Raw genomic sequence first — 23,798 nt, forward strand, 5'->3', positions numbered from 1 at the left:
TCTTCATTTTAATTTATTTTATTGTTTGGAAGTGTTTTTTGCACTACAAATAAGATATGCGCAGTTATCATAGGAATACATTCATGCTTTTCTCAAATTATAATCTGGCCCTCCAACAGTTTGAGGGACTGTGACCTGGCCCTCTGTTTAAAAAGTTTGAGGACCCTGCTCTATCCTGAGTGACGAAGAGCCATCAGGATTTGCTCCTTCCTTTTGGTCGCCCAGCATTTTCTGATCGTTTTTCTTTGTGGTGTCGTAAACCACCTCCCCCGCTTTTAGTGGTACCTAATTTCTAACAGCTAAAACTGTTTTCAAATTGCTTAGGTAAACAATGAGCTAGGCTGACAGTTGGCAGCTCATGCCAACCGGAGGCTTTGAACTTGCAGCCTTTTGTTTGATAGATCTTATAATTGTTGATGATTTACCACCTGTGCTAAACCTCTGGCCCAACAGTGAAGAAGTCCAGAAAAAAGAAAAGAGACACCCAGTAGTCAGAGAGAAAGAGCCAGGTCAGTTTTGTTAACTAAAAAATGTTTCATGTGTATATGTATGTGTGTATGTGTCTCTTACGCAACAGGGTAAAGGGAATTTTATCTTTATTTTTATTTATCTTGAGGCTGAGAGAGTGGGGCTCAGGGAGTGAGGGAAAGACCAATCTTGAGGTGTTGGAGTCTTAACAAAGAAGAGGGGAAAAGAGGGAGAGGAAGCAGATAATGGGCTAGCCTGAGATGTTCCCTAAGAATCACAAAAGGAGAGTTGATCGGATTAAGGTGTTAGAGCTTCCTGGATGTTCAATTTCCCAAGCACATGTTGTATCACATTTCTTTGGGTGCCAGGGAATATGTCTATAGTCATACCACAATTTTTGTGTATATATGTGAGTCGTCTCCCCTCTCTTTATTAATAAAACATAAACATCAATCAACACATAGGAGAAGCTCTACAATGTTTTGTCGATGTGAACCTCAATATAGGTAGGTGGAGTCGTTGTCTATGTCCCGAGGGGCATCCTGGCAAATCAGTTTAAATGATTAGATTAATCCTACCAGGAATGTTTGGGGTTGGGCTGGGGCTGAGTTTGGCTGAAACTCATCCAAGTTCTAAGAATATGTTATGCATTTATAGTTATTACTATTTGAAGAGGGGGGGCAATGTTGTGGCTCAGTCTGATTCTGAATCTGAAACTGAACTGTTTGGGCCTTCTGAGCCTGACTTTCTGCAGGATGATGAGGCTGATGGGTTGCAGATTCTTGTACATGCTCCAGACGGGGCTGATAGTGTGCCTTCTGAAGAAGAAACAGTAAGCCTGTTCCCTGGGGAAAGGAATGTGCCTTTAGATAGAGACAGTGAAATCCCACAAGGGCAGGTGGAGACTCCTTTCGGTTCCCAGAGTGATCCGGCCCAGCTGGGCAGAGATAAGGAGTTGTATAGCCTTGAAGATAATGGTGAATTAATGAGCAGACAGGACCATTTGCAATTAAGGGTTCGAAGAAGCTAGCAAGAGGGAAGCCAAAGGTCAATGCAATGCTTTCATGTTTGGGAAGCTTATTTAATGATGTAGCTGACAGGCATTTCTTGTCAGTCCAATGTAGCTTCTTACCTGTTAACTTCTTTGGAATTGCCTTGGCTTTTGCGGAATGCTTCTGGCTTCTTGGGACTGGGATTCTGATCCTGATCTTACTTGTTTGCCATGGACTCTTGTTTGACCATTGCTAAGGGATTATGCTTCATGTTATTTGCCTGTGGATCTTGGGAACCTTGCCTTTGCATTTAAGACTCTGTTGTGCCTACTAAACTTTTGCATCTTTATTTCTCTGTTTTGATTTTGCTTTTTCTCAGTAAACTACAAAACTACAGCCTTGGTGTGTGCTGGTGTCTTGAGCAAGGTGAAAACTACCCTGAGTTGCGACACTCAATTCCTCTATACATCATGATTGAAACACCAGAAAGTTCTGCTAAAAGGAAATACAAAAGAAACAACAAACCTGCTAGGTCATACAGCTCTGTATCTGAGGCACTGGCCAGGGCTTCTTCTAATTCTGGATCCAATGTCACCTTCTCTTCCGTATGCGTTTCGATGGGTCTGTCTTTAGGGACAAACACTTTCCCTTCAAGAAGAAGAAAAAAAGGGGTGTAAAATGGAAATAAAATGGGAGTAAGCTGAAGTCAACGAAGAAAAATTGGGAGAGCAATGAAGAACAGGGGGATTTTAAATGCAGCTGAAAAAGTGGGATAGCAGAGAGCCTGTCCCGGTCAAATCAGGAACACTGGAGGGTATGTATAAGAAATCAGTTATCTTTTTAAAAAAATCTTTGCACTGGACATTAGACATCTGGGTTTTATGAGATGAGTTTCTAAAGCCATTACGCCTTGGCTTGGTTCTTCCCAACAGCAACATCTTCATCGATTCTGACAAGAATGAAGCCACAAAAAGGTTGAGAGCTATTGCATTCCCACTTAATGAGTCACTATGTTTTTAAGGCACAGTTTTCTAAGGATCTGGCAGCTGTCCAAGAAGCATCCCTCTGGAAGAACATTCTGCTATACAGAAGCTTGTAAAGAGGGAGGGGGAGAAAACCACACACAAATTCTCAAGAACTCTTCCCACACGATGCATTGACGGCTGATTACAGTAATTCAAGGCTGTCTTGATTCCACCAAGAACCCACAAGTGGTGTGCCTGGGACTTAAGCTGAGATTCCCTCAAGCTAAATACAGAAATAGAGACCGAGCCTAAAAGTAGAACTGAGAGAAATACTGTACGAGAGTTGGTCTGTGTTGACAAAACTATGTGGGCATAATACAACAGCTTGAAATGACAACACTGATGATATCTACATGGGCTTCGTAATAATAACAATAATAATAATCAAACTGCAAAGATTCTGGCACAAACCAGTAAAGGTGGTCCCAGTGGTGATCGGCACACTGGGTGCCAGGGGTGGCTCGTCCATTATGCGAAGTAAGCGGTCGCAGAACACTTTTTTATTGCCAGGGGCGCAGAGGCGCCTCTGTAAATGCCCCTCGACTGCCACTTGAGGAGCGCCCCCTCAGCTCACAACAGCCTTAGCAGTCTGGGGGGAGCCTCGGCTTTCTTGCCTCGCTGCCGGGCGATCCTCTTCCCAAAGGGCCCGGGCCCTTGAGCCTCGACTAGCCCCTCTCCTTCCTGCTCCACCTGGCCACTGGGTGCGCGAGCAGAGCTGGCGCTCAATTGTTCTCCGCATTCAATCCCTTCCCCATGACCGGCTCCCTTTCCCGATCCCCCGGCGCTCCACCCAACTCCTCTCCTCTCCCCAATTCGCGGGTGGGCCAAGGAGTGGAGCCGCCGTGCCTGGCCCACTTCAGGTCCGGAGGCGTGTCTGAAGACCCCAGCGTGCGCACCAAAAGTCGCCTCTTCTCCTGACTTTCTCTTCAGCCATTGGGACCGAGAGAGAGAGAGAGAGAGAGAGAGAGAGAGAGAGCCCCTCCGGCTGAAGGTATCTCCCACCTCAGCTCCCTCCTTTGTTTTTGTGCCTACCTTCAGGAAAGGTGGGCATTTCCACCTCTCTCTCTCTCTCTCTCTCTTGGTCCCAATGGCTGAGGAGAAAGTCAGGAGAAGAGGTGACTTTTGGTGCACACGCCGGGGTCTTCAGGCACACCTCCGGACCCAAAGCGGGCCAGGCAAGGGAGCAAATGCGGCCAGTGTAGTTACTGGAATGTATAGTTCACCTACAATCAAAGAGCATTCTGAACTCCACCAATGATGGAATTGAACCAAATATGGCACACAGAACTCCCACGACAAACAGAAAATATATATCAATGATTGATTGGGGGGGGGGGGCGCCAAAATACTGTTTGCTTACCGTTGAAAATTACCTAGGGCTGCCTCTGCTGGGTGCAGTGCCTAAAGACCTTGGCCTGCACTTAAACACAATCGGCGCTGACAACATTACCATCTACCAGCTGCAAAATGCGACCCTACCTGGAGCATGGTCTTCTTTTCCTAATGCCTTTTACTTTAACAAGCCTCATTGTCTTTGAGAACTACTAATGCCTTATGCCTAGAAACCCCTATGAGGATATGATCCACTAAACTACAGAGCTTCAAAACCTTAAGTGGCTTAGGATCAGCTTTTCTCCATATGTTCATCCCCTCTAGTTGCCATTCGTAAGGTGGTGAAATGAGGATCTAGCAGGTAAAAAGTCTTCAGCATGATGGCCTCCCATCTGTGGCATGTGCTCCCTCAAGAGCTCTATCTAACCTTCTTACTGTGGTATTTACATGTCAGCCCAAGACTTCTCTTTCCTAGAAGGCATTTCATATCAATTTTGCTCATTTTTAATTCAGTTTTGCTTCTGAGTTTTAAAGAGCTGAATATTTTAATATTGCAACTGGCTATCTTATTAATGTAGTTGTCTTAATGGATAGGATTGTAAAATAAATCAACGGTCTTTGCTAATTAGGCCACACAAACACTTGATAAATAAAGCAGAAACATGTAGAGCAGCATTTCTCAACCTGAGGGTTGGGATTTCTGGGGAAGGGGGTCAAAAGGGAGGGGTAAGAGGGGTCGCCAAAGACCATCAGAAAACACAGTATTTTCTGTTGGTCATGGGAGTTCTGTGTGCCAAGTTTGGTTCAATTCCATTGTTGGTGGAGTTCAGAATGCTCTATCATTATAGTTGAACTATAAATCCCAGTAACTACGGCTCCCAAATGTCAAGGTTGATTTTCCTCAAACTCCACCAGTGTTCACATTTCAGCATATTGAGTATTCATGCCAAATTTGGTCCAGATCCATCATTGTTTGAGTCCAGTGCTCTCTGATGTAGGTGAGCTACAAAACTCAAGGTCAATGCCCACCAAACCCTTCCACCATTATCTGTTGGTCATGGGAGTTCTGTGTACCAAGTTTAGTTCAATCCCATTGTTGGTGGAGTTCAGAATGTTCTTTGATTGTAGGTGAACTATAAATCCCAACAACTACGACTCCCAAATGTCAATGTCTGTTTTCTCCAAACTCCAGCAGTGTTCACATTTCAGCATATTGAGTATTCATGCCAAGTTTGGTCCAGATTCATCATTATTTGAGTCCACAGTGCTCCCCGGATGTAGGTGAACTACAACTCCAAAACTCAAGGTCAATGCCCACCAAACCCTTCCAGTATTTTCTGTTGGTCATGGGAGTTCTGTCTACCAAGTTTGCTTCGATTCCATAATTCCTGGAGTTTAGAATGCTCTTTGGTTGTAGGTGAACTATAAATCCCAGTACTTACAACTCCAAAATGCCCAGGCCAATTCCCCTCAAAACCCACCAGTATTCAAATTTGGGCATATCAGGTATGCATGCCAAGTTTGGTCCAAATCCATCATTGCTTACATTCACAGTGCACAACTACAACTCCCAAATGTCAAAGTGCAGTGAATGAAAATACATCCTACATATCAGATATTTACATTACAATTCATAACAGTAGCAAAATTACAGTTGTGAAGTAGCAAAAAAATAATTTTATGGTTGGGGGTCACCACAACATGAGGAATTGTATTAAGGGGCCACAGCATTAGGAAGGCTGAGAAACACTGATGTAGAGTATTGAGGTATCCTATTTACACAATGTATAGCACCATCCTACAATACATATTCAAGTGCCACTGTTCTGGTACAGCTGTACCAGGAGCTCCAATTTTGTTTGCTTTGCATTGAATGTTTGTTTGCAGTCCTAAGTTTCAGGGACTCTGCAGATAGGTGGCTTCTTTGGTTGCAGTTATAGGGCAAGCCGCCTGTCCATCATCATTAAGTTTGGTCCCGCCCCTTGCTCAGGGCAATTGGGAAAGCAAGGTTAGCTTATGTATAGGATGTGTGTAAAGCTTCCCCTGTACAAAAGCTTCAACCTTTAAGAATTTCCAGGATTACAGAAATTCCAACGGAAACAGAAGGGAAAGAATTTCCAGGGAAAGAATTTCCAGGGAAGCATCCCCAAAGCTTTGAAGACTTTCCGGGGGAGAATAGCCCTAATAATCAAAGAACTCCAGCTGAAGAGAATACAGGCCTTGCTGGTAGGTCCACTCGGTGCTTTGAGATGCAGTTCAACCCGGTAGTGGTGCCCACATCAGTTAGGTTTAAGTTTACAGTCAGCCTGGGAGAAGTTAAAAAGGGGATTTTCCTTTAAAGTAAAGAAGAAGTTATTGAAGACAGTTGCCTGTCCTTCGTGGGCAAGATTAGGAATTCACCAGTTACCTAAAAGCTTGGAATCATTTGCTTAATTTTACTGAAGACAAGAGAAGTTTCTGTTTGATTGTTCATTAATAAAAGACTTTGTTGTACTTCTCAAGCCATCTAAAGACTGTTTGTGGTGGAAACCTCTGAGAACTTCTCTTTAGGCCCCCTGGCTTCCCGTTGGGCAAAGGTTGCACGTCCTGTTTTAAAGACAACTATTAACAGGCCCAGCGTGCGATAGAATAGCCACACAACAGGTAAACACCTATTCTATGAGAAGTAAATTGTGCACCAACTGCAATAACGCTGGCAGATAAAATATTACATCCACATTCTAATATTACCTAAATGATTCACTGATCCCAGCGACGACACTAAGCAAAATATTGTGCTTGTAAGAAAATCCCATCTAGCAAGAAAGATGTAATTCTTTCCCAAAATATAAGTTTTTTTTCTAGGATTTACATGAAGTTTGCCAAGTTCCTTGGATTTCTGTGCTGTGCACCAAATTCTTCTCATGCAAAAAGAGCCAAAAGATACAACAGGGATTTCAGATGTTATGAATTCAGCCCACAGTACCTCGGGTTTTGTTTTTTGGACCACCACAACATTGCTTTGCTCTGATTTTGAACAATAGCTTGGAACGGTTAAAGGATCCATTCTCAACATTAGGAACAGATGCTTTCAGCACAAAACGGTCAGTCAATCATCCAGGCTTTGTTGATGCTGTTTGCCATCAACTGACTTTGACTTATAGCGAGGCAGTGAAAGAGACCTCCAAATATCCCGGATCATCAATTGTCCTGGTCAAATCTTGTAAACTCACAGCTATGGCTTCGTCTTTAAAATTTCATCCTGCACATGTCACCTAAGTTGCATCTACACTGTAGAATTAATGCAGTTTGAAACTACTTTAATGGCCATGGCTCAATGCTAGGGATAGGCTGATAGGAATTGTGAGAGTTGAAGCCCAAAACACCTGGAGCACTAAAGTTTGCCCTTGCCTGATGTACGAGGGTTGAATGAAAAGCAATGCCTCCACCTTCGTTACTTGGGTTTGGATGGGAATATTTTAATAAATCAAATGCAGAATAATCCTTAGAATGGGTTCTTTAACTCCGACTATTCACTTTTCCACACAATCACCAGACAATTGGATACATTTCTGCCAACAATGCACAAGTTTTCTGAAGCCGTCACGGAAGAAGTCGACACTCTATTTCCGCAACCAGCGTCTCACAGTTCTCTCAACGTCTTCATCAGAAGCATCATGATGTCCCTACAGATCTTCTTTCATTATCGGGAACAGATGGAAGTCAGATGGTGCTAAATCTGGACTGTATGGAGGATGTCATACAGTGGTGAGATCTAGTCTCTGAAGTTTCAAGTCTATGCGCTTTCATTTCAGGCGTCAGCCTCCTGGGGACCCATCGTGCACAGATCTTCCAATAGCCAAGCAAACCAATAATGTGACCCAGACGTTCTTGCAAAATTCCGATTATGCTTGAAATTTCTCTCTGAGTGATACGGCAATCGTCCTGAATCAATCTGTCAACCTTTGGCTTGTGAAACTCGATGGTTGCTGTCACAGGACATCTAACTCTTTTTTTGTCACACAAGTCAGATGTTCCCACCTCAACATCTTTAAACTTACTTGCCCAACGACGCACAATACTCACATCAACACAATCACCATAAACAGCTTGCACTCTCTGAGGAATCTCCTTTGGGGTGACACCTTCTGCTGTCAAGAATTCAATGACTGTACATTGCTTAAGTCCCATTGATCAACCATCTTCACAGGGTTCCATACTTCACATTTTAACAACACAACTGTTCAATGATAAGGCTTCCCACCAAAATGGAACTGTAGAGGAGAGTCTACTGAACAAGACAGTAACTGCCGCATACCAGTACTGCCATCTGTTAAGGAGTTACGAAGGTGGAGGCATTACTTTTTCTGCTAAAGCTTCCTGCCAAAATGGAACTGTAGAGGAGAGTCTACTGAACAAGACAGTAACTGCCGCATACCAGTACTGCCATCCGTTAAGGAGTTATGAAGGTGGAGGCATTACTTTTCATTCAACCCTCGTAGATGCATGCAAAAAAAATGGGCTCCACAGCAAAGGTATCACCAAAAGGATCAAACTGCCTTCCCTAGAAAGAGATGAGCAGTTGCTAAGAAAGACATTAGATTTCTTTCTTGTTTCTGCTAAATCTCTTTGAATTCTTCCCAGTATACAGAATTCCATCATAATCAAAGCCATACATCTGGCTTGTAATATATGTATAGAACCGCCCCCCCCAACCACTGAATCTCCACCTCCCGGCCAGCTGGTTGATGTTGGATAGGTTTTTATGGTTCCCTAGTGAAGCAATCCCTTTCAAACACAATGCAAATAAGCTGAGTTAGACTAAGAAAGTGGAGAGAAATATGACTGCAGGCATTTCTTGGAAGAATTAGGAAGATTGGCTTTGAATATCGTGCCTCCGGTATTCTTTCCACCTCTTTTCCTGACATGACGCACGCAACTCCAACTTGATTCCAATAAATCACATTTGGTAATTTTTTTTCCTGAGAAGTCTATGAAGTGCCAATATAATCACACGACCTGTGCAACTTGGAAAAGTTATTTTTTAGAATCGTGAATATTCAGACACATTGGGATCCCTGTGCTGACTGGAGGACTCTGCAAGATCTGGTCCAAAATACTAAGTTTGGATTCAGTAGTAAAGGTAAAAGTTTCACCTTGGCATTAAGTCTAGTTGAGTCTGACTCTGGGGGTTGGTGCTTGAGATGCCACTAACACTTTCTGGCAGGAGGGGGAACTTCTATATTTTTCTTTTTTTATATACGAAGGTTGAATGAAAAGTAATGCCTCCACCTTCGTTACTTGGGTTTGCATGGGAATATTTTAATAAATCAAATGCAAAAATAATCCTTAGAATGTGCTCTTTAACTACCACTGTTTACTTTTCCACATAATCACCAGAACAGAAGCTCTCCGAAGCTCTAGGTGCTCTTACTGCCTATTACAGGGGAAACCAGCTGATCCCTAATCCATCTAAAACACAGACATGTGCTTTCCACCTCAAGGCAGTGTATAGATCCGAGGGTTGAATAAAAAGTAATGCCTCCACTTTTGTTACTTGGGTTTGGATGGGAATATTTTAATAAATCAAATGCAAAAATAATCCTTAGAATGTGCTCCTTAACTACCACTTTTCACTTTTCCACAGAATCACCAGACAATTGGAAAAATTTCTGCCAACGGTGAACAAGTTTTCTGAAACCTTCACGGAAAAAGTCAACATTCTGTTTCCGCAACCAGCATCTCACAGTTCCCTCATCCTGGGTACCCATCATGCACAGATCTTCCAATAGCCAAGCAAAGCAATAATGTGACCCATATGTTCTTGTGAAATGCCAATTATGCTTGAAATTTCTTTCTGAGTGTTACGACAATCATCCTGAATCAATCTGTCAACCTTTTGCTTGTGAAACTCGGTGGTTGCTGCCACAGGACGTCCAACTCTTTGTTTGTCACACAAGTCAGATGTTCCCATCTCAACATCTTCAAACTTACTCGCCCAACGACGAACAGTACTCACATCAACACAATCACCATAAACAGCTTGCATTCTCTGATGAATCTCCTTTGGGATGACACCTTCTGCTGTCAAGAATTCAATGACTGCAGTTTAATTAAGTCACATTGACCGACTGTCTGTGCAAGGTTTCATACTTCACACTTTAACAACACAATCGTTCAATGCTAAGGCTTCCCGCCAAAATGGAACTGTAGAGGAGAGTCTACCGAACAAGCCAGTACCTGCTGCATACCAGTACTGCCATCTGTTGAGGAGTTACGAAGGTGGAGGCATTACTTTTCATTCAACACTCATATAACACCCTCTGCTGCCAATAAACGTATATGTATAGGTGTGCACAAGGCAATAATGCTGATAAGGGGAGAGAGAGTAATAAATCTTGCAGAAACTCAGAAAACTGCGGTTCACGCCTTGAAATATGTTCTGTGTCACCTTTCTTTATATGTTTATTACAGGATTTAATCTTAAATGTCTGTATATGTCTCTTTGATATGTAACCCAATACTGTAGTCAATATGTAGCTTCCAACTTCTCCTCACAGGTTACATCAATGTAATCTCCAGCTGACTTTCAGAAATGTAACTTCAATACTGTAACTTGACACAAGACTTTAATATCTTAGTTGAAACAAAGCAATGTTTATTTATGAATTCTTGTGCACATAAAGTGTATTTGTTACCAGAGGTGGCCTTAGGTAATTTTCAATGGTAAGCAAACAGTATTTTGGCGTCCCCCCCCCCCCCAAACCAATCACTGATATATATTTTCTGTTCGTCGTGGGAGTTCTGTGTGCCATATTTGGCTCAATTCCATCATTGGTGGAGTTCAGAATGCTCTTTGATTGTAGGTGAACTATACATCCCAGTAACTACAACTTGCACATGTCAAGGTCTATTTTCCCCCAAGAGCACCTCAAGAGTGCCCCTGGGCAAAATCAAGTATACCGCAAATGCTTACTTTGCGTAATGGCTTGAGCCGCCCCTGTTTGTTACACAGTACTTTACTTCAGTTCCACTTGAATTTTATTACCTCTGTCTTTTACTCTTGTGAATACATAAAACTGATATTATATAATTTTCAGAACGGTTTAACTTATATCAACTTGGTTAGGCAACTTCCTTCTCTTTCAAATGTAATTTCTTCTCAGCCTTCCAATTGGATAACTTATATCTTATACGTAGTCACTTTTTTTCCATCCTAAGTGATACCACTTTGTCATGGCTCCATCCTATGAAACCTTGGGATCTATAGTTTGTGAGTACAGTATGCCAGAGAATGCCAACATTGTATTTCAGGGGACAAGAGAAGTTTAAGTACCTCACCAAACTATAAATCTTTGGATGCCATAAGAGGCACCCATGACAGTTGAAGTAGTATTGAAGTGCTATAATGACACAATGCAGAAATGTTCTTGGACGACTACCTGTCATCTCAAACTTAGATCCCGTTTCTTAGAAGCCCATTTGTCTCAGCTCCCTTTCAATGAGTGAAAACGGCAACGTTGGCCCCAAGAGCTCTGTTCCAAGAAGAATCAGCCTGCTAAGCTTTCTAAATAATCATCCCACAAGCATTTACACTGCAGGGTCTGCCAAAATAAAGAGTGCGGTCAGAAACACCACGCGGCTCGGATGTCCCGCCAGCACTGCTCACGCCTAACCCTTATGCAACATTTGTCACTTTTTTGCCAGCTTCGATTGAGTAGGTTTGTCTTGCGTAAGAGCCTGGAGGACTCCCCATCGTCGCCAGCAGTTGCATTTGTACAACTGGAGGTTGCACAGCCACACAAGTCTTTGCAGGCAATGCAAGGCTCAGAGTGAAAACAGGGAACAAGGCGAGACTCCAAATAAGCTTCCATCTGATCTTGGAAGGTAAGCATTTATAGGTGAACTATAAATCTCAGCAACTATAACTCCCAAATGTCAAGGTCTATTTTTCCCAAACTCCACCAGTGTTTGAATGTGGACATATTGGGTATTTATGCTAAGTTTGCTCCAGATCCATCATTTTTTGTGTCCACAGTGCTCTCTGGATGTAGGTGAACTACAACTCCAAAACTCAAGGTCAATGAAAACCAAACATTTCCAGTATTTTCTGTTGGTCATGGGAGTTTTGTGTGCCAAGTTTGATTCAATTCTATCATTGGTGGAGTTCAAAATGCTCTTTGATTGTAGGTGAACTATAAATCCCAGCAACTATAACTCCCAAATGTCAAGGTCTGTTTTCCCCAAACTTCACCAGTGTTTGAATTTGGACATATTATTTATGCTAAGATTGCTCCAGGTCCATCATTGTTTGTGTCCACAGTGCTCTCTGAATGTAGGTGAACTACAACTCCAAAACTCAAGATCAATGCCCACCAAGCCCTTCCTGTATTTTCTGTTGGTCATGGGAGTCCTGTGTGCCAAGTTTGGTTCAATTCCATCATTGGTGGAGTTCAGAATGCTCTTTGACTGTAGGTGAACTATACATCCCAGGAACTACAACTCCCAAATGTCAAGGTCTATTTTCCCCAAACTTCTTCAGTGTTTGCATTTGGACATAGAATCATAGAATCATAGAGTTGGAAGAGACCTCATGGGCCATCCAGTCCAACCCCATCCTGCCAAGAAGCAGGAATATTGCATTCAAAGCACCCCTGACAGATGGCCATCCAGCCTCTGTTTAAAAGCTTCCAAAGAAGGAGCCTCCACCACACTCCGGGGCAGAGAGTTCCACTGCTGAACGGCTCTCACAGTCAGGAAGTTCTTCCTAATGTTCAGATGGAATCTCCTTTCTTGTAGTTTGAAGCCATTGTTCTGCGTCCTAGTTTCCAAGGAAGCAGAAAACAAACTTGCTCCCTCCTCCCTGTGGCTTCCTTTCACATATTTATACATGGCTATCATATCTCCTCTCAGCCTTCTCTTCTTCAGGCTACACATGCCCAGCTCTTTAAGCCGCTCTTCATAGGGTTTGTTCTCCAGATCCTTGATCATTTTAGTTGCCCTCCTCTAGACACATTCCAGCTTCTCATTATCTCTCTTCAACTGTGGTGCCCAGAACTGGACACAACATTCTACAGTGTGATTCCAGGTGTGGTTTGACCAAGGCAGAATAGAGCATGGGGATCATTACTTCCCTAGATCTAGACACTATGCTCCTATTGATGCAGGCCAAAATCCCATTGGTTTTTTTTGCCGCCACATGACATTGTTTAACTTGCTGTCCACGAGGACACCAAGATCTTTTTCACATGTACTGCTCTCGAGTATTGATTATTCATGCTAAGTTTGGTCCAGATCCATCATTGTTTGTGTCCACAGACCACAGTGCTCTCTGGATGTAGGTGAACTACAACTCCCAAACTCAAGGTCAATGCCCACCAAACGTTGGTCATGGGAGTTCTGTGTTGCAAATATGGTTCAATTCCATCATTGGTGGGGTTCAGAATGCTATTTGATTGTAGTGAATTATAAATCCCAGCAACTACAACTCCCAAATGACAAAATCATAATCTTTTGAGTGATGGTCATTCCGTGTGTAGTGAGATGTTTTGTTGCCAAATTTGGTGTGACTTCGTTCATTGGTTCCTTTGTTTTTAAGGTACTCATTATGCACAGGGCATTTTGCCAAGTATGGTTCAATTCCATCATTGGTGGAGTTCAGAATGCTCTTTGATTGTAGTGAATTATAAATCCCAGCAACTACAACTCCCAAATGACAAAATCACCAACCCCACCAATATTCAGATTTGGGCATATCGGGTATTTGTGCCAAATTTGATCCAGTGATTGGAAATACATCCTGCATATTCATAACAGTGGCAAAATTGGAGTTATGAAGTAGCAACGAAAATAATGTTATGGTTGGGGGTCACCACAACATGAGGAAATGTATGAAGGGGTCACGGCATTAGGAAGGTTGAGAAACAATGTTTCAACTGAACTATCATTAAGATTTGTGGTCACTCTTGATAAACTTCACAGTAGAATCCAAGAAACAAGGAGAAAAACAGATGCTGGTTCCAAAAGGATTGCAGCAATTGCCCTGGATGGGCTTAATGTATTTGTGTTAATCAATTTCCCTGAACTTGACATTGATCTTTCTCAGGGTGATTGCAGTCAGCGATCCCACAGTGCAAATCGAGATGTCCATTTGTCCTAATACACCAATATGCACAATGAACACATACCTTTCTTTTCCCCTGTGAAGGGCACACAGTCCTCCCTGTCTTTGTGCTCCAAGGCTTGCTTCTCCAAGTAGGACAGTAGCCGTTCCCGGTCGAATGGTCCTGTGGTGGTTTTACTGGTCTGATCCTTCTGTCGGAAGCCTGCTGGAAGAAGCGCATTCTGCCAAAGAGAGGACAAGAGAGGTGGAAATGACTTTCTTTAGTGATGGGGTATTCTGATGTGATACTAGCTGTAGCCGCCATCTATTGCTGTGGCCAACTTTCCCTCCCTCTTTCTCTCCTTCTTTCTTTCTCTCCTTCTTTCTCTCCTTCCTTCCCTCCATCTTTCCTTCCTTCCCCTTTTTCTTTCCCGTCTTCTTTCTTCCTTCTCTACCTGTTTCTTTTCTTTTCTTTGCTCTTTGCTTCCATCCTTCCTTGTCTCTTTCCTTCCTTCCCTCCCTCCCTTTCTCTCTTTTGTTCCTTCTCTCCTTTCTTCCCTTTTTTATTTCCTTCTCTCCTTCCTTCTCTACCTTTCTTTCTTTCCTTCTCTCCTTCCCTCCTTCTTTCCCTCTTTCTCTCCCTGTTTTTCTCCTTCCTTCCTTCCTTCCTTCCTTCCTTCCTTCCTTCCTTCCTTCCTTCCTTCCTTCCTTCCTTCCTTCTGTCCCCCTTTCTTGTATGTGTTTTGTGTGTGCATATATGTGTGTATATATTTATGTATATATTTGTGTATATTATTTTATTTATTTATTTATTTATTTGCTGCATTTGTTGACCACCGTTCTCAGCCCTAGGGCAACTCACGGCGGTGTACAACATATAAAAAAACAATTTACAATAAAGCACGACGAAAATCAACATATCACTAATACATACTAATATAATTACACTAAAATAATCCACTCCGTCTTATCATAGAATCGTAACCAAACTCGTAATCCGTATTCCGTTCCAGTTGTCATTACCAGTTGTCATTACTGAGACTCCTATATTCTATATGCATATATGTGTGTGTGTTTGTGTACATATGTGGTTTTGCACATATGTACACAATGCATATTTTTTGGGGTTCTTTTTGGGGTTCTTTTTTTGGCTTTTTAGACTCTTCTGCTATATTTTTCAGTGTTTTTATGAGTGATGGTCACTTGTTGGCCTGATAGGTCTCTTGAGTCCAAATATGGTGTCAATTCATCCAGTGGTTTTTGAGTTATGTTAGTCCCACAAACGAATATTACATTTTTATTTATATAGATTCTGTTGCTTACTGTCTCCTATATGTATGCAGAGGAGCCCCCGGTGGCACAGTGGTTTAACCACTGAGCTTATAAACTTGCTGATTGAAAGGTTGGCGATTTGAATTCGGGGAGCAGCATGAGCTTCCACTGTCAGCCCCAGCTTCTGCTAACCTAGCAGTTTGAAAACATGCAAATGTGAGTAGATCAATAGGTACCACTCTGTTGGGAAGGTAACAGCGCTATATGCAGTCCTGCTGGCCACATGACCTTGGGGGTGTCTACAGACAATGCTGGCTTTTCAGCTTAGAACTGGAGATAAACACCAATCCCCAGAGAGACACAACTAGACTTAATGTCAGGGGAAAACCTTTACCTTTACTATATGTATTTAGCCAACTTTACTCTATGGTTCTTGAGAAGTTGTAGGAGGGGCTGCAGACCACATTATCACTTCAGACTACTGCAGACAGACTACATCAGTGGTTCCCAACCTTTAGTCCTCCAGGTGTTTTGGACTTCAGCTCCCATAATTCCTAACAGTTGGTAATAAGGCTGGGATTTCTGGGAATTGAAGTCCAAAACACCTGGAAGATCAAAGGTTAGGAATCACTGGACTACATGAAGACTACAGCAGACCTCAGATGACGTGCTTGCTCTTTAAGCCGCTCCTCATAGGGCTTGTTCTCCAGACCCTTGATCATTTTAGTTGCCCTCCTCTGGACACATTCCAGCTTGTCAACATCTCCCTTCAATTGTGATGCCCAGAATTGGACGTACACGGGTATGGAGAAGACCACATACCACTTATTACAATGTTGCCTGAGCCCTGCCCCATGCACAATGGAGGACCTTCTCACCGCGACACCAGAAGCACTCCAAGTGGCCAGCTTCTGGTCAAAAGAATAATGCCAAGTTTCTAACTTTGTTTGTGTTTTTAAAAATATGGTATAACAATACCCTCAATTTGTTTCTGACACGGTAAGCAAGTACAGACCTCTGGATCCAAGTCATCGAGAACACTCTCCAGCTGTTTCAGTTCATCCTCTGAAAGTTTGTTGAGAATTTCATCTTCGTTGATGTTCTTGTATTTCTCCAGTTCTTTTCTGAATGGTACCGACATGACTCCTGCTCAGCTCTTGGAGTTTACCTGTCAACCATTCAAAGCGCAATCTTCCAAATCCCTGTGAAAAAAGAGAACTTGTCACTTTTCTCTCTGTTACATTTTATTCATTCCCGATGGCGCAGTGGGTTAAACCCATGTGCCGGCAGGACTCAAGACCAACAGGTCGCAGGTTCGAATCCGGGGAGAACGTGGATGAGCTCCATCTATCAGCTCCAGCTCCTCATGCGGGGACATGAGAGAAGCCTCCCACAAGGATGGTAACACATCAAAGCATCCAGGCATCCCCTGGGCAACGTCCTTGCAGATGGCCAATTCTCTCACTCCTTCGCAGCCTTGACTAAAACCCGAAGCAAGCCTGCTTTGGCGCGCCCTCTCACATTAAAAATGTTTCTGCCTTGCTGGTGGAATGGTAGCTAGTTTTCCTTGGAAGATAATTCCAAATCCTGGCAAGAAGGCCTTTCTTTATATCCCCATGCAATATACCCCTGATGGCATCTTCCTCGAAGATCTGAAAGCCCTTGTTGTTGTTGTTCATTCGATCAGTCGTCTCCGACTCTTCGTGACCTCATGGACCAGCCCACGCCAGAGCTCCCTGTCAGCCGTTACCACCCCCAGCTCCTTCAACGTCAGTCCAGTCACTTCAAGGATGCCATCCATCCATCTTGCCATCCATCATCCATCCATCCATCATCCATCCATCTGAAAGCCCTAACAAGCTTATATTAGAGAATGCAGCCCTTAAATAGCATGCAGAGAAGTCTTGCAGGACTTTAACTATCACAACAAGAATTATGCTCTGAAATTGAGTAGTAGCCAATGAGACCCTCCTACCAAGAAAGTCATGTTCTCTGCGTAACGGTAGCCTACAGTATTTTGACCCAACTGTTTTTGAATGTAGTCAAATGCTGCCTGTTGACTATGCACAATTTTACATCTGGAGAGCCACTGAGAAAGAACTGAGAGACACAAAAATAGGCTAAATATCATATGTCCACTGAACCTTTGACACAATTGGTTGCTGGTGGCTTTCACGTCAGTGGATTAGAGAATCCAGGTTTTAGTCCAACCTTTCAGGGAGTCCCCAGAGGCGCAGTGGGTTAAACCGCTGAACTGCTGAATATGTTGACTGAAAGGTTGCAGGTTTGAATCTGGGGAGCGGCATGAGCTCCTGCTGTTAACCCTAGCTACTGCCAACCTAGCAGTTCGAAAACATGCAAATGTAAGTAAATCAATAGGTGGGAAGGTAACGGTGCTCCATGGAGTCATGCTGGCCATATGACCGTGGAGGTGTCTAAGCCTCTTTGGCTTAGAAATGAAGATCAGCACTGTGCAGAAGTCATTGATACTATGTATGTGTTTAACTGTTAGAATATATATTTGTGTTTGTAACAGTAGCTAAAACTAGAGTTATCTGGCTTGAATCCACAGTGAGCGTTGCCAAGGAGACCAGGCAGGCTAGCTCAGGAGAGTGAGAAGTGGGCGGAGCCAAGCAGGAAAAGTTATGTGCGTCTTTGGAAAAGGGGCAGTGAGTGTGAGAGTGTGTGAGTGAGTGTGGAGGCTTGAAAAACCTGGGAGAGAGGTGTGTGTGAGCAGCTGGAGGTTTTTTCAGTCTAGAAGGGCTGAAGAGAGAAACCTGGCCTGTTTCTTTAGTCAAGGAAGACTAAAGGAAGCTTGTTAAGATCCCTAGTCAAGGAAGGACTAGAGATCAGAGATTTGATCAAGGAAAGATCAAATTGGAAGGCTATTCATAGTAGGAAACATCGTTCACTAAAGAGCTTCACCTCAGTAAAAGTTAGCCACGAGCTGAGTTATTTGGAAGAGTGGACTGTATTACAAACCAAGAGATATTCAAAGTTCTATAAGTTATTTAACAGCCTGCAACCATACGCTTTGTACACAATAAATTTGTTATCTTTTGTTGAAGACCGTCTTATCTCAATTAATCTGCGTCTGTAAAGCCAGATCTCATCGGTGGTACCTCAAATACCTCACGTTGGTGGTCGTTACCTTAATTTACAAGTAATAATTGGCCTCCTCTATAATATACTCTCATACACAATTGAGGCCTGAGATTAATTCCCTCCATAATCATCCACAACTGTACAATTGGTTCGCGCATAACTGTTCAGGCACTAACCCCCAAAGTCAGACACAACTGGACTTAATGTCAGAGGAAAACTTTTACCTTTTAACCTTCAATGAGCTATCCAAGGTTTTGAGACACATTTCCCAAGATAGGTTCAGCACCTTGGAAAGCTCCTTCACAGCCTTGACAAAACCCTGAAGCAAGCCTGCTTTGGCACGCCCTCTCATATTATTCTCATAATCAAACGGGCCTAAGATGGATGAAGATATGACAGATAAAGACAGAAACCAAAACAGTTGCTCCAGTGTTGCTCTCACAGTATGTTATGCCCTATTTTTAAAAGTTCTAATCCATTCCCATTCGTACGCACCTCTCCAAAGTGGTCTTTTAAACTATTTTGATGTCTTAAACAATGCCTTTCTTTCAGATGGATCCTCAAGACATGCTGGCAAGAATGACATTGGAAAAATACTTGTGCATGATAGATCTCTATCACTTTTTCCCTTTGACTTCGGTGATTGTTACCTAACAGGACGTTGCGTTATGTTTTCTTTTACTGCTGGCAGATGAACAACTCAAGAAAATCTTAACAGATGAACAGGGTTGTGCAAAACCAGCAGCCAAAGAGAATTAGTATAATCCTTTGCTGTTTTGTGCCGCTAAATACCAGCATTAGTTTTACAAAAGCTGACTTGATCCACATTATAGCCAACACTCTGCTTCTTTCGGCATTAAGCCTTTTCTGTTTCATTTTAAAGACAAATGTGCCAGAAGATGATATACAAACTTTAGAGAACTGGGCAGGAACTCATGGATAGACCAAAAATTCAGGGAAGTATGACAACACCAGTACACTTATGAATAAGCATCCAACATCTGGTCTTTTTTCCCGTCCAGGAGTCATTTCCAGATGGAAAAAAAGCCCTTTGAGGGGATTAATACTTCCAGGGATTGCATTATAAGATTTGCAAGTGTTCATGACATTTTAATAATATCTTTGAGTAAGTCAAGGCAAACTTTCAAGGATATACAGAATCAGTCAAGCAGAGTTTCAGTATAGTACTAAATAATAATGAGGATGCTTGCCATAGAGGCAGGTTCTGTAATCCGCTCTGAGTCTCCTTTGGGGTGAGAAGGGTGGAATATAAATACTGTAAATAAATATACAAACATGTGTACGACAGAAAGTTTAATTTAAACTGGAGCTAGGATGAAAGCCAAAGAACCAAACATATGCTCCCTTTCATACATATCCACACTTCATACACATCCCAAAGTGGCCCATTTAAGGTGGAATCGGGTGTCAAACAGGGATGTGTTATTGCCCCAACTTTATTCTCCATCTTCATCGCTATGATACTTCACCTTGTTGATGGGAAGCTTCCCACTGGAGTGGAAATCATCTATTGGACAGACGGCAAGCTGTTTAACCTCGGCAGACCTAAAGCCAAAACCAAGGTTACAACAACATTTGTTATAGAATGTTGCTGATGACAATGTTGTCTGTGTGCATTCAGAAGAAGATCTACAAGCCACTCTAAACACCTTTGCAGAAGCATACAAGAAGCTCGGCCTGTCATTGAACATTGAGAAAACCAAAGTGCTCTTCCAGCACTCACCAGCCAACCCCTTTCTATGCCAGAGGTACAGCTCAACAGGTTCCTGGAACATCTTAACAGCATCCACCCAAACATCCAGTTCACTATGGAAAAAGAAAAGGAAGGAAGACTGCCTTTTCTAGATGTCCTAGTCATCCGCAAACCAGATCAACAATTGGGTCACACCGTCTACAGAAAACCCACACACACAGATAGATACACACACACAGATAGATATCTACATAAAAACTCCAACCATCACCCAAGTCAAAAAAGAAGCACCATCAAAGCCTTGGCAGACCGTGCAAAAAGAATCTGTGAACCCCACCTCCTCCAAGATGAACTGAACCACCTCAACTGGGCTCTACAGGCCAATGGATACTCCACCTCAGACATCAGAAGAGCTGCAAGACCAAGAACAAGCCACAAGAGTAAAGATGAAGATCCACCCAGAGGAAAAGTGTCCCTGCCATACATCAAGGGAACCACTGACCGCATAGGGAAGCTGATGAGGAAACACAACATACAAACAATCTACAAACCCACCAAGAAAATTCAACAAATGCTACGTTCAGCAAAGGACAAGAGGGATCCTCTCACCTCTGCAGGAGTCTACCGTGTACCATGCAGCTGTGGACAAGTCTACATAGGGACCACCAAACGCAGCGCCCAAACAAGAATCCAGGAACATGAAAGGCACTGCAGACTACTCCAACCAGAGAAATCAGCCATAGCAGAGCACCTGATGAACCAACCTGGACACAGCATTTTATTTGAGAACACAAAAATGCTGGACCACTCTCACAACCACCATGTCAGGCTACACAGAGAAGCCATTGAAATCCACAAACATGTGGACAATTTCAACAGAAAGGAAGAAACCATGAAAATGAACAAAATTTGGCTACCAGTTTTAAAAAATTCTAAAATTAAAACAACAGAGAGAAAAACAGGCAGGGACATCTAATCACCTTCATTAAGAGTTTGCTCCAGGCACAGTCAGCCCATTGTATGCTAATCAAGGTGGTCAATTGAAAAGATTCACACCTAGCCCATCTTACAAAAGCCTTTTGTCTCACCCTGGTCTTTCCACAGATATATAAACCCCCTTTTTCCCAGCTCCAGACCTCACCCTCTGAGGATGCCTGCCATAGATGCAGGCGAAACGTCAGGAGAAATGCCTCTAGAACATGGCCATATAGCCCGAAAAAACCCACAAGAACTGAGTGATTCCGGCCATGAAAGCCTTCGACAATACATTAATGGTGTAACATTAGAAAATGTGGACCATTTCCGCTACCTTGGCAGCCACCTCTCTACCAAAGTCAACGTTGACACCGAAATACAACACTGCCTGAGCTCTGCGAGTGCAGCATTTTCCGAATGAAGCAGAGATTGTTTGAGGACTGGGACATCCGTAGGGAGACCAAGGTGCTTGTTTATAAAGCTATTGTCCTCCCAACCCTGCTATACGCCTGCAAAACATGGACTGTCTACAGACATCACATGCAACACCTGGAACGATTCCATCAGCACTGCCTCTGGAAAATCCTGCAAATCTCTTGGGAAGACAGGTGGACAAACGTCAGCGTGCTGGAAGAAGCAAAGACCACCAACATTGAAGCGATGGTCCTCCACGATCAACTCCACTGGACTGGCCACGTTGTCCAGATGCCCAACCACCGTCTCCCAAAGCAGTTGCTCTACTCCGAACTCAAGAACAGAAAACGGAATGTTGGTGGACAAGAAAAGAGATTGAAAGATGGGCTCAAAGCCAACCTTAAAAACTCTGGCATAGACACTGAGAACTGGGAATCCCTGGCCCTTGAGCACTCTAGCTGGAGGTCAGCTGCGACCAGCAGTGCTGCAGAATTTGAAGAGGCACGAATGGAGGGTGAAAGAGAGAAATGTGCCAAGAGGAAGGCGTGTCAAGCCAACCCCAACCGGGACCGCCTTCTACCTGAAAACCAATGCCCTCACTGCGGAAGAAGATGCAGATCAAGAATAGGACTCCACAGTCACCTACGGACCCACCAGAACACTGATCCTGGAAGACTATCCTACTTGGCTAAAGAGGGATCGCCTAAGTAAAGTAAGTAAGTACACTTCATATCCATTTCTGGGGGAAAGAACTTCACTGTAAATAACTAGTTTGTATCTGGTTACTTGCCACTGCCAGCTCAGGCCAGTGGGCTTTGACAAAGCAATATTGGTAGAGAGAGATTCCCTTTATCTGAAGATGATTTACTCCTAAACATGAAGTCCAGCCTCAATTTGAAAGGCATTTCTCTCCCTGGCCGCAGTCCTTCACTAATGTGCCCAGACAATTGGAGCTTTGGTGTTCGCTTGGCAAAGATGCCCCTCTCACAGCACTGCTGTTTATGAACATCAGGCTCACACACTTTTTCTTTGATCCAGAGAAGATGAAAGAGCTCAGTGTTGGAGATGAAAGACGGGGGAGGAAAAGAAAGAATAGCGCATCCTGCCACTTTGATGTGCTGTAAACCTGCAATAGAGCTGGACACCAAACTTGTTGGATCGACATCCAATGACGGAAACATCCATTGCGCCATTAATCCCCTCTAGCCATCTTTATGGCCCTAAAACTGTTGGAAATAGCAACCTTCTTCAACCCTCCACTAGTAATTTGTTTGTATATAATTCAGATAGCTTAAGGTAAAGGTAAAGGTTTTTCCCTGACATTAAGTCCAGTTGTGTCTGACTCTGGGGGTTGGTGCTCAGAGTCAGAGTTGGTGCTCCGCTTCTAAGCTGAAGAGCCGGCGTTGTCCATAGACACCTCCAAGGTCATTTGGCCAGCATGACAGCATTGAGCGCCCTTAGCTTCCCACCGGAGCGGAGCGGTACCTATTGATCTACTTACATTTGCATGTTTTCGAACTGCTAGGTTGGCAGAAGCTGGGGGTGACAGCGGAAGCTCACGCCGCTCTCCGGATTCGAACATGTGACCTTTCGATCAACAAGCTCAGTATCTCACTGGTTTAACCCACTGCCCCACCGGGGGCTCCAATAATAATAATAATAATAATAATAATAATAATAATAATAATAGACAGACTACAAGCAGAGGCATAACACCATTGCTCAGATGATGCATTGGAACCTGTGCCACAAAAAACATCTTAGAATAATAGAATCATAGATTCTAAGATGGTTTTTGTGACACAGGTTCCAATGCATCATCTGAGCAACGGTGTTATGCCTCTGCTTGTAGTCTGTCTATTATTATTATTATTATTATTATTATTATTATTATTATTATTGCCTGCGACAAAGAACCGATGGGATCACAAGCCGGAAAAGGTTACAGAAAATGAACATGTCAAACTCCTCTGGGACTTTCGAATTCAGACAGAGTTTTGGAGCACAATATTCGTGACCTCACGATTGTGTTGAAAAACAAAGTATGGATTGTTGATGTTGCAATCCCAGGTGACAGCAAGATTGAAGAGAAACAACTGGAAAAGTTGACACGATGTGAGGATTTAAAGATCGAACTGCAAAGACTCTGACACAAGCCAGTCAAGGTAGTCCCAGTGGTGATCAGCACACTGGGTGCAGTGCCTAAAGACCTTGGTCTACACTTAAACACAATCGGCGTTGACAAAATTACCATCTGCCAGCTGCAAAAGGCCACCTTACTGGGATCTGCACGCATTATTCGCCGATACATCACACAGTCCTAGACACTTGGGAAGTGTGCGATGTGTCATCCTATACAACAGCCAGCAGACTGATCTTGGCTGCTGTGGGCTCATCTTGTTATGTTTCTAATAATAATA

At 43.1% G+C, this 23,798-nt stretch overlaps 1 protein-coding gene across 1 annotated transcript in view; it reads right to left on the minus strand.

Moving 5' to 3' along the window:
* The window catches only part of TMOD2 (tropomodulin 2), a 52,301-nt gene that overhangs the window by 14,584 nt on the left and 13,919 nt on the right, over window positions 1–23,798 (minus strand). The window contains exons 2-4 of the mRNA XM_060755274.2: window positions 16,186–16,372; window positions 13,984–14,140; window positions 1,986–2,108 (exon numbers count right to left, since the gene is read on the minus strand). Coding sequence (XP_060611257.2) covers window positions 1,986–2,108; window positions 13,984–14,140; window positions 16,186–16,311 — 406 coding nt within the window. The 5' untranslated portion in view covers window positions 16,312–16,372. The remainder of the gene's footprint in view (window positions 1–1,985; window positions 2,109–13,983; window positions 14,141–16,185; window positions 16,373–23,798) is intronic.

Source organism: Anolis sagrei, chromosome 9 (genome assembly GCF_037176765.1).
Source record: "Anolis sagrei isolate rAnoSag1 chromosome 9, rAnoSag1.mat, whole genome shotgun sequence".
Classification (NCBI taxonomy): Eukaryota; Metazoa; Chordata; class Lepidosauria; order Squamata; family Dactyloidae; genus Anolis; species Anolis sagrei.